This window comes from Malaclemys terrapin, chromosome 1 (genome assembly GCF_027887155.1).
Source record: "Malaclemys terrapin pileata isolate rMalTer1 chromosome 1, rMalTer1.hap1, whole genome shotgun sequence".
In the NCBI taxonomy this organism is placed as follows: Eukaryota; Metazoa; Chordata; order Testudines; family Emydidae; genus Malaclemys; species Malaclemys terrapin.
The window spans coordinates 19,941,217-19,960,970 of NC_071505.1; the positions used below are offsets into that span (position 1 = coordinate 19,941,217).

General features: G+C 42.0%; 1 protein-coding gene across 1 annotated transcript in view; it reads left to right on the forward strand.

Annotated features, from left to right (window-relative positions):
• PCLO (piccolo presynaptic cytomatrix protein) overlaps positions 1–19,754 on the forward strand; it is a 534,443-nt gene that overhangs the window by 342,569 nt on the left and 172,120 nt on the right. The window contains exon 9 of the mRNA XM_054016176.1: positions 9,548–9,629. Coding sequence (XP_053872151.1) covers positions 9,548–9,629 — 82 coding nt within the window. The remainder of the gene's footprint in view (positions 1–9,547; positions 9,630–19,754) is intronic.

Sequence of the window (19,754 nt, forward strand, 5' to 3'; positions counted from 1 at the left end):
GGAGCTCCCTGCAACTGTGGGTAGCAGAGGGATAGGATGTGGGGAGTGAGTGAAGGCACTGAGACTTGGCTGGTGGGGAAGCCGCAGGCTCCAGTCTGGGAAAAAAGGAGCCAGGGGTTCCTAGTCCCTTCCCCCCCAGTCTATTCCAGCCACTCGGGGTCCTGCTCCCCAGCCACATCCCTACCTCCACAGTGCACTCCAGCTCCTCTGGGTCTCACTCTCCCCACCCCTCTGCCCACCCCACTGCCCACCCTGGGCATGTGCAAGTTTACTTGGGGGCAGAGCCCCCACAATTGTTGTATTGCATGGACACTAGTCTTCCCCCAACCACCACTACCCCGGCCTCTGGTTCCATCACCCTTGGATCTCTCTCCGTCTAGGCTGGTGTGTGGAGAGAGCTCCTCCTTCTGTTTCAAACTCCTTTACCCATTATCCCCTGCTGGGACATTGTTTCAATACTGATGCAGAAGGGGATCACCTGTTGCTTCTACAACTCTGCATCCTGTAGCACATGAAGTGTTTCTCAGAGGTCTTCCATCCCAGATGCCTTCTGCAAGCATTCACACAAATAAAATCTCATTGGACAAATATTCATGGGAAGAAAAAAGGAAGAAAAGTGCAAACACAGCTGAAGAGAATTCAGTTTTAAATTGGTGTGAATGTTTGTGGAACTCTCTTTTTTACAATAAGTGCTAGGTAGATTATTTCTTTGCTTTGGTTACATTTGTTTGCAATTTCTCTCTTTTCTCAATTTAAATTCGGGCCAAGATTTTCAAAAAATGGCTAGTGACTTCAGGTTCCTAACTTGTGACATTTTTAAAAGTCTGATTTTCATAAAGAGCTGAGCAACCACCCTCTGAAAATCAGGCCCTTTAAAGATTTCTCGCTGATCTCAAACTAGCAATATGGATGTTTGCAGAAGCTGTGGTAGCCTGATCGTACCCAAGTCGATGAGCGAGAAACGTCTGGCTTCACTCATCCAGTACAAATTCTCATTCTCTTCTTTCTGTCTTAAAAAAAATACAAATATTTTACAATCCCACCTACTATACTAAAATACTGTAAGTGTCCTGCTTCGTGTCTGAGTGACCTTTAGCACGGCTCAGATGATTTTGGAGCAGGAATTTTGTGCAGCCTAGTGTCAACCTAAAAGTCCTCAGTTGCCATGGATTTGTTATGGTACGGCACAGTGGATTAATCTGATACTATTCTAGTAATATTACAGTACAGCAGTTTCCACAGCAACATTCCTGGTGTTACTTAACATTCTTAAATATAATGAAATCACAGTGCAGCTTAGAATCATAACAGCTAGTGCTTCCCAGTACAGAAATCTGGGCTGCTTACCCGATGATGGCAAAAGTACTTTTTAAATCCACTGAGTATTTGACCGGCAGCATCACCTTGATTTCTCCCCACCCCCAGCCCCACTCTCTGCAGCAGCAGCCTGCTGAGTCTCTACCAGTCGACTAGAAACTTCAGCCAAACACCAGGTCCAAGCTCCTATTCCTGTTGTTTATCATGCATTATTTATATAGCTCCAGAAAGTGTGCTAGGTGTAAGAAGACAGGATCCTAGCAGGCAGCTGTTCTTTAAGTGATGATAGCAGGTTAATTCTTGATCCAAAGCCTGTTGAAGTCAAAAGAAATCCTCCCATTGACTTCAATGGGCTTTGGCTACATCATGGACTTTAGGACGTAGGTAATTTAGAAAAGCACATAGGCAAGAGAACAGATCATGAAGGTTGAGAAGATAGGAAAAGGAGGGAGTAAAAACAATAGGAAAACATGGGAAGGGAATACAGCCACAGCAATTGAAAGAACTATTGTCCTGGAGAAAGGCCTATTGACTCCTGTATTTGTTGTTAGTTCTCTCTCTGTCTCTGTTTTAATTATTAGGTTGCCGAAGCTGGCACTGATAGCATCAGCGTTGCTTATGGGTGCATAGCAAGGCAAATGCAATGAGTTTGGAGAAGCAATTTGAAGGGGGAGGTTACTTTGCACTCTGGAAGAGGGAGGACCAGCTAAAGAGTGTGGGGGCAGGGAGAAGAGAGAGGGGAATAAAGGAGTAGGAACGTAAAAAGCCACAGAACAATGACTCGGAGAAAGAGAAAAAGGATGGGTGAAGGCGAGAAAAGTAGGTAAAGGGTGGAGTGTTTGAGAATTGAACTTTCCCATTCCAGAACTGGCCTTTGTAAACCCAAATGAAGCCCAAAACAACAACGAAAGTTAGTGCCATCATGGTTTCTATCACCAAGTTTTTCCTCAAGTACGAAGGCTAATATAGGAAAAGAATGATGCAGTCAGATTTTCATTTTGGACAGACATGCAAACATAAACATGTGCAAACACATTTCCCCCCAACCCTTACCCCTAATATATCAGTAATAGTCAAGTCTATCAGTAATATAAAGTTCTAGAGTCTCCAAAATTGCAGTGATAATCACTTGGGGATAGGCTTTTCTCCTCATATACTTTCTGGCCAGGTCAGAAAGATGAAGATGGTTTTCCTCGCTGCATTTTGGCATTTCACTCATGCTGGAATGAGAACATAAGAATGGCCACACTGTATGAGACTAATGGTTCTCTTAGCCCAGTATCCTGTCTTCCAACAGTGACTGGTACCAGATGCTTCAGAGGGAAGGAACAGAACAGAGGAAGTATCAAGTGATCCATCCCCTCTCATCCGGTCCTACCTTCCGGCAGTCAGGAGTTTAGTACACACAGAGCATAGGATTGCATCCCTGACCGTCTTGATTAATAGCCATTGTTGGACCTATCCTCCATGAACTTCTCTTTTTTTTTTTTAACAGAGTTATAGTTTGGGCCTTCACAATATCCCCAGCAACAAGTTCCACAGGTTGATTGTGCATTGTGTGAAGAAGTGCTTCCTTATGTTTATTTTTAAGCTGCTGCCTCTTAATTTCATTGTGTGAACCCTAATTCTTGTGTTAGGTAAAGGGTAAATAACATTTCCCCATTCACTTACTCCACATCATTCATGATTTTATAGACCTCCACCATATCTTAGTCATCTCTTTTCTAAACTGACCAGTTCCAGTCTTTTTAATCTCTACTTATGTGGAAGCTGTTCCATATCCCTAATCATTTTTGTTGCCCTTCTCTGTACCTTTTCCAATTCTAACATAGTTTTTTGAGATGGGGCCACCTGAACTCCATGCAGTATTCAAAGTGTGGCATGCCATGGATTTATACAGTGGCATTATGATATTTTTTGTCTATCCCTTTTCTAATGGTTCCTAATAGTGGTGCCCATTGAGCAGATGTTTCCAGAGAGCCATCCATGATTACTCCAAGATTTCTTTGAGTGGTAACAGCTAATTTAGACCCCATCATTTTTTGTTTAGTCATATGTAAAATGCAGAACGGCTGAGGTGTTGGAGTTCAGTTAATGGTTAGAGTGATGCTTCAGGTAAATTATTTTGTCTGAGCTGATCCCCCATTTCTAGTACATATATTTACTGAAACCCCTTAAGATGATAAATATGTTAAATGCATCAGAGAAAGTAATGAGAAATCAGTTATCTAAGCACTCAAAGTCACAGAAGAAGAGAGCCAGTGCTCTGTAGTACCCTTCAAGAGACATTTCACATGTTGATCTCCCACTTCCCATGTGATACCAGCACTTTGAAGGTCATTAGTTCAGTCCCCTGAGGAATATCTGTTGTATGTTGCTCCATAGGCTAATCCAGCTCTCTTAGAAGACAATGAAATACACATATTGATTTAAATGACAGTTGGATCAAACACTTTTGGAGCAGCATTGCTGGGCTCAAATGTCCAGCCCTCTTCACCTGAAAGAATGGTGGCTTTGACATGGGCCTTCAAGGGGAAGGGATTCTGATATTGGTGATAGCAGGCTCCATGAGACACACAATAGGCAATGCTTGTTCCATAGTGATAGGTACTACTTAATTTAGACTCAAGACATTTCACTTTTTTTTTGGTAAATTGCCCTTGAATTTCTTTCTTTTAAAATTCCCTGGAAATCTGATGACAAATTTGCCATGATTCATTTTAAAATCTCATCATCAACCCACCATAAGATGAATCATCAGCAACCACTGCATTATAGGTCAAGATATTTCCTTTACGTTATTTGGCAAACAATTACTGATCTTTTCCATCACCCAGCTATTTTGTACATGCTGAAAGACAGAGAATACATAATGTGTTAACATTTCCTCTCTGATGACTACTTAGTGATATTTTTTACCCTTACCTGGGTTGCTCTCATGAATGGGACAGGAGACTTTGTGAGCTTGTATTCATGGAGTTCTTTACAATTCTGCCTTTGTAAAACTTTCACATCAGGCAGCTCCTCTGAAAGTGACAATAGCAGGTTAAGACCTTTTCCAAGGTCTATTGAAGTCAAAGGAGGCACATGGCTGTTTGCATGTATGGCTGGTCTTCTGTAGTCTCTTGATACCGTGGCTTCTGCCATATACAGCCCCTGAACCCCACTCAGAGGTTTCACATCACAGAGGGGAAAAGAGAGTAAAGTAATGTAGATAGGGCCAGAGTTAACTTTAACTTAACAGAGTTAAAGACCCAGACCGACGTTTTTGCAGGGTTAGACAAAACCCTAAGGTACAGTAAAACCTCAGGGTTACACCACCAGAATTACAAACGAGCGGTCAATCACACACCTCATTTGGAACCGGAAGTACGCAATCAGGCAGCAGCAGAGACCAAAAAAACACAAAAACCCAAATACAATAGATAACTGTGTTAAACGTAAACTAAAAAAAAATAAAGAGAAAGTTTAAAAAAATATTTGACTAGGTAAGGAAACTCTTTCAGTGCTTGTTTCATTTAAACTAAGATGGTTAAAAGCCTCGTTTTTCTTCTGCATAGAAAAGCTTAAAGGCTATATTAAGTCAATGTTCAATTGTAAACTTTTGAAAAAACAACCGTAATGTTTTGTTCATAGATACAAACACTTCAGAGTTATGAACAACCTCCATTTCCGAATGTTCTAGTATTTTACTTAGTAGTAAGAGGTGTTATAGAAATGGCATGCCGCCTGTGCTGCTTCTCCCACATCTGACCGGTGAGATGAACAGGCTGATGTGATCTTTAGTTTGCCAATGGCATGATCATGTGCATGGGACTCAGACAGAACTTCTGTTGAAGGCAATAGTTCTTAATAGAAGAGTGGGTCACCAGAGCTAATCACAATTCCAGCCTTACACTCGTTGAGCACAAAGATTATGCAAGCTTAGAGCCACTGGCCTTCCTGAAGTGAATGGAGCAAAATAGGGGCCATGATCCTGGTCCCATTCTGCATTGGAGATGGCTTTGCACAGAACAGCACATGTGCCCTTTCAAAGTGTTGCAATGGCAGCATTCCCACTGTGAGCTCTTACCTCTGCACTGCATCAAAGAAGACCATTATTGTATGTGTCACAGTCAGGCTCTGGGAATCAGGGTAGCAGGATCTGGCCCAAACTTTCAAGGTCGGGAAGAGATGTGACATCATTAAAAAGTGAGATCACCGAAGCTTTACAGGACTGATCCAAAGCCCACTGATTTCAATGGAAAGACTCTCAAAGACTTTAGATAAGGCCCTCACAGCAGAATTACTGGATATGCAGCACCAAGGAGAGAAACTCCTGTTGGTTGTCCTGTCCTCTGCACTATAGAATCTCCTGATTCTTGTGTCTCCCACTAAACCTAATTTTCATATAGAGAAGTGCCTGGGCATGATATGTCACTGTGGGAAAAAAAAGATGTCATAACTAAAATGATTTCCCATGTCACAATTTGAAAGAGCACCAGCAAATTTACCCACCATTCCCAGCTGTTTAACAGCATAAAGATGATTCACTTTTCAGAGAGACTTCAGCTGACTAATAACATGAAACATGTGACCAGTGCCATGGGTTCTGGAGGGAACACTTCAGTCTCATTTAGTTTTTCATTTAACTCACTGGGTTAGAAACCGCGGGGGCCTGCTGAGTAATGTGCTGAAAAATGTGACCTGAGTCCAATGTCTGCTTAAAATATGAGGGTTGTGCATTGGAGTGCACACTGTAAGGGTGAAATTAAACTGTGACGGTCACTGCAGTGTCAGCTGTGAACTGGGAGGATTTTGAGTGGAGTGGCCTGTACCTTCTTGAATGCTGTGAAAAGGGTCTTTGTAGCTGTTGTGTTGATTCATTGGCACCAGCACCCCATCTGACTGGCACAGGGGGACTGCAGGTTCAGCCCTGTGACCTAGTTCTAGGTTTGGAGGGTGCAGATTTCCTCCACACATGCACTCTGTTCGTATAAACAACCGGCTTTTCCTTTCACATTTGCCAGATTTACACTGGCATGTGGAGTCACGCCTCGTTTATGCCAGAGTAACCAAGAGGCAAATCAGATCTGAAGCCCCAACATTCAGGCTTTATGAGGGGAATAGAGTTCACCCTAAACGAATGACCAGGAACAGAATGTGTGAACAAATGACAATCTTGCCATGCTTGTGTTCTACATTGTTTGTAATAGATAAATAAACTTTATATAAATGCACATGAGCGACTGGTTGATGTAAAAACACTCCTAATGATCAGAGATAACATAACCATTCCCACTAGCATTACCTATTTTCAGCAACATTTTTTTGCCATTAATTTTTCTGCCTCTTTCCTCTCAGCTCTGACACATACTATTCTGCAGCTAACAGCCTAATATGATCTTCAGTTTAAGCACTCTTTCCCACCAACAATAAAGGAGAATATGAAGACCTGGATGCCAATAAACTCTGATACTTTTATTCATAAGCGTATTTATTACCAAGATTTATACTGATCATAAAAGTCTGGAAATAGAAGTATTGAGAGAGCAACAGACTAATGCGAGTGCTGGTCTATTTTCTCTGATATGCCTATCAGTGAGACATGCAATACGGTGGTGTACATTTTGGGGATTATTATATATTCAAAAAATACAGATAAAATAAAATATATTGGAATTTGCAATTTATAGGCCAGAACCTCACCTGTGATAAATTGACATAACTCTGTTGATAAAAATGGAGCTGTGTTGATTTATCCCAGCTAAAGATCTGCCCCAGTGTGGTTATAGCACTTCTTTGACTATTGCTTTACCTTAATTTTTTTTTAATACTCCAGTAGATATATACCTATAAAAATGATTCAGTGTAGCTTTCAGGCAATATAATTACAGTTAACCAACTTCTGTAAGATTTCAAATAGATTATTTTAAGAATAATTTTACTTGCTATATTTTGCTAATAATAATTAAAACCAAGATTCTGATCACTTGTGTTCATTAAAATTCCATAGTACTTTGAGCAACAGTAGACATGGTAGATCCCGGTGTCTTGGCAAAATTCTAATTTAAGTAAGGCGATTCTGCATGCAGTAACAGCAGTCAGTTTTGACTTGTTCTGTAGTGCTCATATGCACTGTTAAACTCATGGGGTCCCCCTTAATTAGCTTTTATTTAAAAATCCGATTTCACAGCTCATTTTACGAGGCAAAACAGGATAAAGTAACTTGTGCAAGACTGTTCCCACTGAAATCAAAGGTAATTTGGTTACCGACTTCAATGGGGACAGTAGTTCAATTCTGTAGAGCTAGCACTAGGATAGGAGGTAAGATCTAGTTTTCCTTCTTGCCTCTGCTACTGACCTTCTGTGTGAATTTAGGCATGTCACATCACCTCTCTGTTTTGCCTCCCACCTTGTGTGTGTTGTGTATTTAGATTATAAACTCTTTGGGGCAGGGACTGTGTTGGTAAATTATCTAGTACAATGGCTGTTGAAGCCTCTACATGCTACTTTAATCAAGGACCTTTCTATTACTCATTTGTCTAGGCTATACCAAACTTGCCCTTTTTGATTTGTACAAACAAGGGTCACATTTAAAATGTCTTCTAGTTCAAATGATTCTACTAATTTGAGAGAAATTCTTTATACTTAATATGAGGAATACTAATAGAACTAATAATATCCTCAAAGCAGTAGACACTTCTGAAGGGTGACCACTGTAGATGGATATAATAAGTGAGTAAATATGAAAATAGAATAGCAGTTTATCTCAGAAATCTTCAAAAGAAATCAAGATGGAATCCCATTGCACGCCTCACATAATTTGAAATTTGATCATAATCACTTACTGAGGCAAGACAACAGAGGGTTGTTGTGACTCAATCAGCAAATTAAATCAGAGGCAGTGAGGTCCAGGGGAGAAGGTACCAATAGTTTATTGTTATTAAATAAACTACTGAAACTGCATTACTGCTTGTATGCTGACCCATTGTGATATGATCATCTGTTTTTAAAAGTCTTGTCTAACCGAAGAATATGTGAGCCTGGCAGGAAATCCATTGCAAACAGATTTGTCATTTTGAGATACAGCTGCAAAATAGTTTCCTAACTCTATCTTTTATACTTCAGCTCACAAGGAAGTGGCTTAAACTCCACATGTGCAATTGGTGACCATAGAAAAATAAAGGCAGGGAAATTGTGGATTCTGCTCTAACGCTGAAAGATGAAAATGGGGGACAAGTTGGGGTGAAAGTGTCATAGGCATAGTCTTGCATCAGTCTTTCCACATGGACCCTTTCAGCAGGGACAGACAGAAAGCATCTGTAACCCTCCGGTCAGTGTATGTTTCATGTCCCTCCCAGTGCCCGGTCCACAGGGGCTATGGATCTGTAACAGCTGGTAGCTTGAGAACATAGCACTGTAACACAAGCTGTAGAGACTCATGCTGTCAGCTCTGGAGATCCATGCTGTCAGCCAAAATGGCGATTGTCACACATATAAATGATATTCCTAAAAGTTTTAGGCTGGGATTTTCAAAGGAACTTTAAATCTTGACAGTCATTGGGGGTTAGGCATCATTCTTTGAAAAGACCACCCTTAAAGAATTAACTAATGCAATTAAAGAAGGAGTCTGAGGTTCAGGTGAGAGAGGAAATAAAATACATGCTTATAGATGAGACTGAAAAAGAGTAAGAGCCCCATCTGACTATATAACTTGTGCTTCGTTTATTGTACTATGGTGAGGGGCATGTTAGCAATGCCCAAGATGGGGAAAGATTCATTCAGAATGTGTATTTTTGGTGAGACCAAAGCAATACCTCATGGACCTTCATACATATATCCACACCTTCATCTTAGGCCTCTGTTTGCATTCCAACCTTCTCCTTATGCATTACACAAATCCCATGGTCAAAGGACCAACAGTCATGCTGCTTTATGGGTTCTATTAGGGGATGTGATAGAACGAAGTAGACAATTTCAAATCCCTAGGAAATTAAACCAAAACTAAAGCCGGCCTTAAAATTACTTTAGTAATATGGAAGTAATGCCCAAACAAGCATGTGCCTGTTAATTTGTGGGTTAAAACTCTGGGGAATGATTGAACAAGGATGAGATATGGTTGTCAAATATCCCCCAACCAGATATATGTTTCGTAGGAGCGTTGGTGGTATGATTGGCTTTTTTAAGTTGTTATTAAAATGGACATGCTGTACATTTTTTTATGACATGCATGTTTTATGTTCCTCAGATAAATGGGAAGCCTCTTCAGTACATTTTCCCTCATGCAAGACTCAAACTACTGAGAGACCCAAAGGATCACACTGTATCAGGTAAAAATAAAAAATAATAAAACCCAAACAAAATTTACACCTGGTTTTATTAGAATGCTTATTAAGTAGCATGCATTGATTTGCGATGCTAATGATGGTTGCTCAGTCCTGTGTGGCAGGAAATGTACTGCTCATCTTATATGTTTTTAGTGATAACAGAAAACAGTGACCTACAAAAAGGGCCATGGGACTTTGTTAAAATAGATAAATTACTGTAAACAATTTGATTCTGAAAACACATAAGCAACTTGGCTATATTAGTGAGACATATCCAGAGGCTGTATGTCTGTCACTCTCTATATGTCTGTCCTCTTCATATGACAATCTCATATAGAATTTAATAGGGATGAAGCCATTAAGGATCTAAAGAAATTGAATAGACTTGTGTAAAAATTCAAAACTTTCAGAATTTTATGAAGAATTCTGCCCTTTCTATAGAGTTTCTGGAACTACCCTAGAGAAGCAGTATAATTCTTTATTAAATTATATCAGATAGTTAAAAAACCTATAGAAAAGTTATTGCTTTCTGTTATATTCTATAGAAACTTTTCTCCCTCGTCATCCCTTCATGATGTGTGTGTGTGTGTGTGTGTGTAGAGAGTGAAAGAGACCAGCTGAGAGCGGATATGTGTTATTTTGTATCCTATTACACGCTCTACAGCTGGTGAATCAGGACCAGTGCTGCAGTGCGATTCTTCTATGTCAGAGTGTAAAACACCTTATATATCAAGATCTAATAGGTGCTAGGTCTGTTTGTTGTTTTTTTCAGAATTGTACATTTTTTAATAAGAGAGTGTATTGATTAGGAATTAAGTGTTTTTCTGTGGAGATACACGCTATTTATATTCTGCCAGTGGTATGTAATTTAGGCTTTTGTGGTTTTGTTGCAGAACAATCAGACTTTCTTTTAACTACTATTGAAAATTCTAATAGCATATGTCAAAATCCACTTCTGTCTAGAAGTAATTACTTGTTGCCAACCACTGGTTTCCCTCCAGCATTTAATTGGAAGTAGCATCATGTTTCATTGCATTGCTATATAATGCTTTCCCAGCATTTTTGGCCGAAAATCTCAAGTATTTTTTCATATCCTCCCCCTGTCTTTCAGGCATGTAAATAAGTGGGGCACTCCCATGTGTCCCCTTGTGTCTGGGGTGCATCCGTACTGCTCTGATTTGTACCCTCCCTCTTCCAGGCCCTTTTAAACAGACTCTACACATTTACTCATCCAATCACCACCCTTATTGGGCCTGGCTTCATTCAGACACATTAACTCAAAAAGCAAAACTCAAAGTCCCCAAAGTCCATCCCAAGGCACAGCTTTTACCTCAGAGCCTGGTGTTTACAGGGTCCTTTTATCAGCTCTTAGGAGGTAGGGTGACCAGACAGAAAGTGTGAAAAATCAGGACGGGTGGGGGGTAATAGGAGCCTATATAAGAAAAAGACCCAAACATCAGGACTGTCCCTATAAAATCGGGACATCTGGTCACCCTATTAGGAGGTGTCCCATTCTAGGGTTTGGCTTGCCTCTGCCTTGCTCAGAGCTGACTCTCTTGCAGACGTCCCAGAGTCAGCTCCCGCTTCAAGAACTGCTTCAGGGCTCTTATAAGGAACCAGCTGCTTGAAGTTCCCTCCCTGGTCCAGGTATTTCTGGTTGGCTCATTTAGCAAGTCTGCTCCAAGGTTCAAGTCTCCTGCAAGCAGGTCTTTTGCTCCCTTTCACAAGGCGTTACAGCAGTTTTCTCTCTATGTACTCCCTCCATTAATTCTACAAAACAGATATCGCACCCACTAATTAATTTAAAATATGTAGCTCTCCCACTATGCCAGGCTACAGAGTTTAAAAAGACAGTTCATACCCTTTGTACAGCCCTGGGCTCCTGAAGTCAATTGGAGTTACTTGTAATCCTCCTGGGGATTTCTTGCCCTGCAGGGAAATGAATAATGCTGAGATCCAAGCTGTTCTCTTCCTGCAGACCAGCTGGAATTATAGCTGCATGAAACTAGTTACCTCATGGTTTTATTTTGCAGTGGGCCCGATTCACTCACCACGGTTGTGTGCTGTTATTTACACTTCCGCACACGGAGTATAAACTGCAACTGCCTAACCTGAATCCTCCACTGGCTCACACCAATGGCCGCATTTCACACCCACTGTGCACAAATGTAAATCACCATGCAGGAGGAGAAGCGATGGAAAATCATGCCGTGTATATTTAATTCCCCTTCACCTTCTGATACTCTCACTGTGAAGGGTTATTTTTCTCCGTCTCCCCTTCAGCCACTGTGATAATGTGCTAAATAGTGGGCACTTGCCATTCACAAGAGAAATCACCATCGAGAATGGTACAACTTGCCTATGGGAATCAGTAGCCTTCAATCTAAAAATATTTGTGTGTATTGTACATGGGCTCATGGGCTCCTTATTGGTGGGTTAGCACAAGCAGGCGGAGTTCCTGGAATGGTGATACAGGCCATGAGCTCAGTAAACAACAGAGTAACGTGAATGTATTGCTGGAAGAGAATTCAGAGGTACCTCTCCTGGTGCTACCGGTGCCTACTGGTACACGATAGCTTCACTTTCTCACTCGGGCTGGAAGAACACTCCCTAAAGTTCCTCCCAGTTACTTCCTGACACGAGGCCCTTCCCCTCTGGGAGAAGTTATAGTTTGTAGATGTGGCACACAGAGACCTAACCACCAAAACTGGGGCCAGATTTTCAGAACAGTTCAGCATGTTAGGTGAACGCTTCATGTCCTTTGAACATCTGTTCATTGGTGTCACGCTGGGAGCGGCTGGGTCCTGAGGCTCCTTGAGAATCCAGCCCGATGAAGGATTGCCGTCCCTGAGTTACTGGGAAACAGAGCATAATGTGGTAGAAAGGCTAAGATCCCAGACAGAGAAAAGAGGAGAGCAGTGACTCTTATATATATTCCCTCCTATCCCCAGGGATGTCTGGGGCACTGCCACTGCACAGTGTTTAGGATAGGATGGCATGGAGCCTGCTGATTTGTTAAATGGTGGGTTTCAAGTGGAAATTTACTTATTGCTGCTTGGAGCAGAAGATATTCTCTCTCTCTCTCTCTCTCTCTCCCCCCCCCCCCCCAACCCCCACCCTCATGACTTCTGTCTCCCTTGCACATCAGGTAGGTTGCAAATGCAGGAGGATGGTAGTTAGCCAAAGGCAGGACAGCTGCTGTCAGGGAGGAGGTAGGCAGGAAAACACTTGAAGGCTTGAGATTTGCATATTTCATTCCTCACATATCTTTGAGGTAAATGGAATTTTGGGCCCCCTTTGCATGCCAGCCTTTCCTCACCCTGCTCGTCTGAGGAGGAAAACTGGTAGAAATGCAGCAAATGTAAACATGCAGAGTTTTCTGCTGGGTTTTTATGATCTTGGGTGGTCTCTCCCAGGAGCCACATTCCCCAGCTCCTATTTGCTATTATAAAAATGAATTGTTTGACCAACCAATACCAACGAACTGCAGGTGACTAGTTCTAGTTATCATCCAAAGAGTGAATGAAGCTGTTTATATAATACCAGAGGCAGAGGAGATCTTAGAAAGCTTTTATACAGTGCCAGCTCATTTAAAATTGTAATAATTAACTAATACATATCTTAGAAATCACACCAGCCCCACCACAGCAGAGGTGGCACAGCAGCAAGATAATTGGATGATCCCCTATATAACATGCATCTTCTCATTTAAAAAACAAAACCAAAAACAAAGCAGAGGTGTCAGAATATTCAGCCAGTCAGATGATGTGATCAGCTAAATTTGTAAGCTATTTGGGGCAAAGATGTTCAGTTATTATACGTTTGTACAGTGCCTAGCACAACAGAGCCGTGGCTCAATTGAAGGTAATAGAGGCTATAAATGTTAAATATTAACAGTCTCAGATCTGTTTAAATCCTTTTCAAACAGTCTGGAGTGATCCTGCATACCTAGTACACAGTCTTTTTTAAAGTGAAAGCAGACAATACAACAGTCACATTACTTCCAGAGTTGCGGCCCTGCTGGGCCTATGCCTTAGGCTGTCTCGGTGCACACCCAAAAGTTTCCCTCAGATTTTGCCAGGAGAGTGAGGTGCTGAACGCAGGGGCATGCCATCTCTGTATGCAAAGCATGCACTCCATGGCCTCTATGCCTGACCGGTTATATGTTGTCCAACTGGAGGGCTGTGGACTGGATCCAGCTCCCAGGATGGTTCTGTCTGGCCTTCATGAGGGATGCTATTTTGTAGAACAAAATGGCATCCTCCACAGAGAATGACCTTGTACACACCATACGTGCAAGCTACTCCTGCACAGAGGATGCCATTTTGGACTGCCTAAGGCCTACAAGGGAGTTGTTGCATGTCTTACTAAAACTGGCACAGCATGCCATTGGCTGATGGAACGAAGGACTGGACCCCTAACGATCAATTAGTTTTCAGTCCTGTGAGAGGCTACTAAGATCGGAGTGTGACTGATCTGTGGGAAAACTGAATGGATCTTTCCAAACTGCCCCTCTTTTTCTGTATCATGCACCATCCCCTAGAGCTCTCAGCTCTTCTCTGTAGTGCAGGAAGATTTATCATACAAAATGTCCTCAATACATTTGCCAAAGTCCAGCAAGTGGCCTTTTACTGCTAGGCCTGAATAAATTGCTGAAAGGTTTTGTCTCTAAAGATTCATTAATAGTTTTCAATACATTTGGAAGGAATTGGCATCGTTGTGCAGCTCAGATGCCAAAGCAATGATGGCAGGGATCAGAGAATGGTAATGTAGCAGCATTTCATGATCCAGAAACACACTGCTTGTTTTCACTCAAAGTTTACTTGTCTCTTATGGGTCCTTGGCCACAGCCAGCAAGAGAGTTCTTTTTAGCATGCCAGCATCTTCCCTTCTGGTGTTTAAAATGGAGTGGTTACAGCTGGAATAAAAGAGGGCAGGGGTGGCTGCCTGAGATAACAAGGGCGCTGGCAGTAGCTGCTGCAAATGTTGCAAGAGGGACACATACACATTATGTTCCTCCTCCTGATCACAAGACCCTTTCTCATGCAAGATGAAGGCTCAGCATGGCAGGAAATCTCAATAGCTCTGCATGTCCGGCTACATCCAGGTAGCCCATGGCTGCAGCATATCATCATGTGGGACTGAATTACGGTGCTACAGGCAATGCTCCTTTCCCAAATGTACGGTGTCAAGATGTCATCTTTCCAGTTCTGTGCCTGCGGGACAAAAAGCACCTGTTAGCTGCAAGGCTGTCTGTGCTGCAGAACACCCTCCCTGCTGCCCCTTTTGTGCAGGTAGAGCAGCGGTACAGGGAGGAGTCTGCGCTGAATATGCTAGTTAGGTTCTGGGCAGAGGCTAGTCCCTTGGATCGTCACTTCTGCAGATCTAGTGTTCAAGAAACCACACACGGGGGGACTGGGCTGACATGTCTGCAAAGAGGCTTCAGAGATTTGACGGGTTAGTTTCTCTCTTCTCCCCCCACCCCCGCCATCAAAATCAGATGTAATACCCAGGCCGAGCAAATTTACTGGGCATTTGTTCAGGGAGGTGGGGGTGGATTTAACACAATTTTCATGTATCAGGCCTACATTGCTAGACTTTCTTCCTAGTGCATATATTTTGAATTATTTCAGCTTCAAGTCAGTTCTGACAACAAAACCATAGATTAAAATGCAGACATGCAGTGAACATAAGGAACTATTACCAGTCCGATAACAAGTGCATGGAACACAGGTACAGTCCAGGTTTAGCCTGGGGTGGCTGCCTTGAATATAAGGGAATGGGATATAACTTGTTCCTGATGCTTCACCCAGAGCTGGTGCTAGCCCACTGGGGACCCTAAGCAGGAATATTTCTCTCCCACCCCCCATACTAAAAAAGTGAATAGGGGGCCCCCTTGAGCTGCTCGAAGCCCTAAGCAATTGCTTAGTCTGCTTATGCCTAGTGCTGGCTTTGAGTCCACCCTTCATGTAGGGGCAGCTGCCTCCATCCTGGAGTGTATGTGGGGTGCCCCTGCTTCCATGGGCCCAATAACCTGGAGACTGGAGATGATCCTTCCTACAAGAATTGCCCTGCCCTTCCCTAGAGACCAGCACACAAGCTCTCCCTGATCACGCACACAGACACAGACAGGTGCGGGGAGTGGTTTATCCCTAAACATTGATGATCCCAACTTCCCCTTCTAAGGGAAATGAAAAGCAAGTAAACATGAGGGGAACGGAAGGGAATACAGATTTACATGGCCAGGATCATCCTGTGGGCTTCGCCATTGCAAGCAGTGAGGGAAGGTGGGGCTGGGTCACTTAATGAACCTAGGTAGAGGATGAAGATGTTTGTTATGTTACTTAATGCACTGCTAGAAAGTGCTCCGATACTACAGTGATAGGGCAACAAATCTGGTTACGCGTCTATGCAGCTAAGTCTTCAAATTGTGTTGTCCATCAAGAAGATATGACTATCCTGCATCCTAGATTCCAAGCTATGAGGGACGATTGGGACCATTTAGTCTGATCACCTGTATAATACAGGCCATTGATCTTTTCTGAGTTGATTCCTGTTTGAACTAGAGCATATGAAATGTATCTAGCTGTTTAATGGGCTTCTAAATTTATTTGTAAATGAATGAGCATGAAGCTTATTTGATTAAATAAGCTGAGGGTCCACAATTCCTGTGGCAGTCAGTCTGAGTTGTGCTCACTGCTCGGCACTTATGAAAATCAGGCCAATCTGGAATAAGTGGTGTGTTGTTTTTTTTTCAAAATTCCCTAACGGCTAGTGGGGAGAACCCCTAACCTCTAACACTGCGTTAGCATGTCCCTGTATTTTTAGCACGGATGAATAGCAGTTGAGGAATGGCCACTCAGTGGGGTTCTTGTGCCACAGCTCACAAATCAATACTTACTGTGAAATCCTTAGGCAGAAGTAAACGAAAAATAGATTCCCAGTCCTAAATCTAGTCCTGAATTGTTAAGGACACTAGGACAAAGACAGCCCTCATGTATGCCCATGCAACCTCAATGAGTTCAATTAAGTTGCATAGGAGTAACTGAGGGCTGAATTGGAGAGGCAGGGGGATGATATATCGAAATCTTAATAGTCATTATACAGTGCAAATTAATTAGAGGTCACTTTTCTGGGTAAACAAGCAACATGTTTATGCATGTATGTGTTTCCCTAGAAATATTTTATAGGCTTTTATTCCGTGTCTGTGATTGCCTCTCTAAATAGCTCTTTATTCTGAATGCCCTAAAAAGTGTTTTAAAAAGTAAGTTCCACTGACATCATTCAGCAGCTTAATAGCCTGTGTACTTTCCTCTTTTAGAACATGATCATCTCTTGAGTGTGTGTCATAGTGTGTGGGGATTTTTTGAGAAGAGAATATACCCTTTACACTTGAAGGCTCATGCCTGGTATCTTACAGCCTGGACTAGAGAAGTCATTGGAAAAATAAAGCAGGAGGGTGGAAGGCAGATTCCCACAGAGAAGAAAGTGAGGTTAAAATTTTAGGCACATATGAGTGATATGAGTACACAAAGCTTGTCAAGAACATTAGGGAAAATTAGAAACCCAGGAAATGCTGAAGTAAGGTTGCACTTCTAAGATAAGCTCTTAAACTATCATAACTACCACAAGAGAAGGCAGCATGCCATCTTCCCTTCCTTATACGGAGACTATCAAAAATGTACAGTGTGCAGCTTTGGTTTAATAATTTGTCTCATCCATTCATGTCTCCAGTTACTAAGTATGATTCATGGAAGTGCTTTAAGAGCATGTTCTGGGGGTATGAAATTTATATATGCAGACATGCTAGCACAGTCAAATGATATTTAAAGAACTGGCTGTCGCATGAGATCACAGAGCTCTTTACTTTGAGGTGCTGAACACCTATTACAACTGGGTGCACCTTCCAGGACTGAGCCTTTGAGAACAATTGCCTTCAGTGTTTGTCTATGGATGGATAAGGTGGTAGTAGTAGCCTGGGTGCCTTATTTGACAAGTGCAATGCTAATTCTGCCTTTCCTGAGCTTCTATGTTTTTAACCTCCAATATTCTTGAAAGGTAATATGCACTCAACTCACCTATGCACTCTTGCCACCTTAGTGGCACTTCACCTAAGGTTTTTCTGTGGAAATTTCCTTAGCCTTCAAAAAATACAGTCGTATGATCTGCTGGAGAAAATTTGTTTTACTGCAAACTTTAAGAGCTCCACAAGAAGGGAGGTCAAGCTGACCTAAGGAAGATTTTCTTTTTATGTGGCATCTCCATTACTGGAGATTTGCTGCCAGGGTAGCCCATTCTGTATAATCCTCTGCTAATCTCATTGTGAAGGAATAGTCTTCTTCACCCACTCAGGATACCACATCATCCATCCAAGATTTTCTTTTTTTGCCTCACGTTCTTCTACCATCAACCGTCCCTGGAACATGGATCACCCACTGAACTGCTTCAAATGAAGTTCAAGGTGGGGAAAATCAAGCCTGAGGGCTCAAGTTGGACATGCCAAAACTGAGATGCCCGAAATCAATGGCCGCTTCTGACAAGAACAGTTATTGATTACACTGGTCTACAATTTTTGAGAAGTCGTCTGCTTCAGAGATAAAATGTGCTATTGATTATGTATTTTGATGTGCTGAATTCAAATATGACAATTAAAACAACTGATTGGCTACTGTTTCGAAGATATTTAAGTTTTTACATTTTATGTCTATGTATATTGTGTAGATAGTAGAGTTTTAATCATAAATTGTAAACCTAGGTCTTTTCATGTGTTTATGGTTGCTTTACATGATAATATTTCACCTGTCCTGTTTATGTAACACTTTAAAAATCAGCAAAAGGTTATATAAATAAAATGTATTATGAAACAAAAGGCAAAAAACTATTATGTACATAGTATAGTCCTATTCAGTGTCTACTCAGTGCTTCTTGGCTTGTCTCTTGTATTCATTAAATTGAACATCTCTTGTCACCGTCCAGCAATAGTCTGCAAGCATTGATGGGCTCCATTTGCCCTGATAGCATTTCTCCATTGTTGCAATATCCTGGTGAAATCGCTTGCCATGTTCGTCGCTCACTGCTCCGTAGTTCGGTGGAAAAAAATCTAGATGAGAGTGCAAAAAATGTATCTTTAGTGTTAAAAATGTTGCAACCAAGGCTTTTGTATGCCTCAAGGAGGTTTTCCACCAACAACCTGTAGTTGTCTGCCTTGTTGTTTCCGAGAAAATTTATTGCCACTAACTGGAAGGCTTTCCATGCCATCTTTTCCTTGCCACGCAGTGCATGGTCAAATACATCATCTCGAAGAAGTTCACAGATATGAGGACCAACGAAGACATCTTCCTTTATCTTAGCTTCACTTAACCTTGGAAATTTTCCACGGAGGTACTTGAAAGCTGCTTGTGTTTTGTCAATGGCCTTGACAAAGTTCTTCATCAGACCCAGCTTGATGTGTAAGGATGGTAACAAAATCTTCCTTGATTCAACAAGTGGTGGATGCTGAACACTTTTCCTCCCACGCTCCAATGACTGTCGGAGTGGCCAATCTTTCTTGATGTAGTGGGAATTTCTTGCACGACTATCCCATTCGCAGGGAAAACAGCAGTACGTTGTGTATCCAGTCTGCAGACCAGGCAAGAGAGCAACAACCTTCAAATCGCCACAAAGCTGCCACTGATGTTGGTCATAGTTTATGCACCTCAAAAGTTGTTTCATGTTGTCATAGGTTTCCTTCATATGAACTGCATGACCAACTGGAATTGATGGCAAAACATTGCCATTATGCAGTAAAACAGCTTTAAGACTCGTCTTCGATGAATCAATGAACAGTCTCCACTCATCTGGATCGTGAATGATGTTGAGGGCTGCCATCACACCATCGATGTTGTTGCAGGCTACAAGATCACCTTCCATAAAGAAGAATGGGACAAGATCCTTTTGACAGTCACGGAACATGGAAACCCTAACATCACCTGCCAGGAAATTCCACTGCTGTAGTCTGGAGCCCAACAGCTCTGCCTTACTCTTGGGTAGTTCCAAATCCCAGACAAGGTCGTTCAGTTCACCTTGTGTTATGAGGTATGGTTCAAAGGAGGAGGATGGGAGAAAATGTGGGTCCTGTGACATTGATGG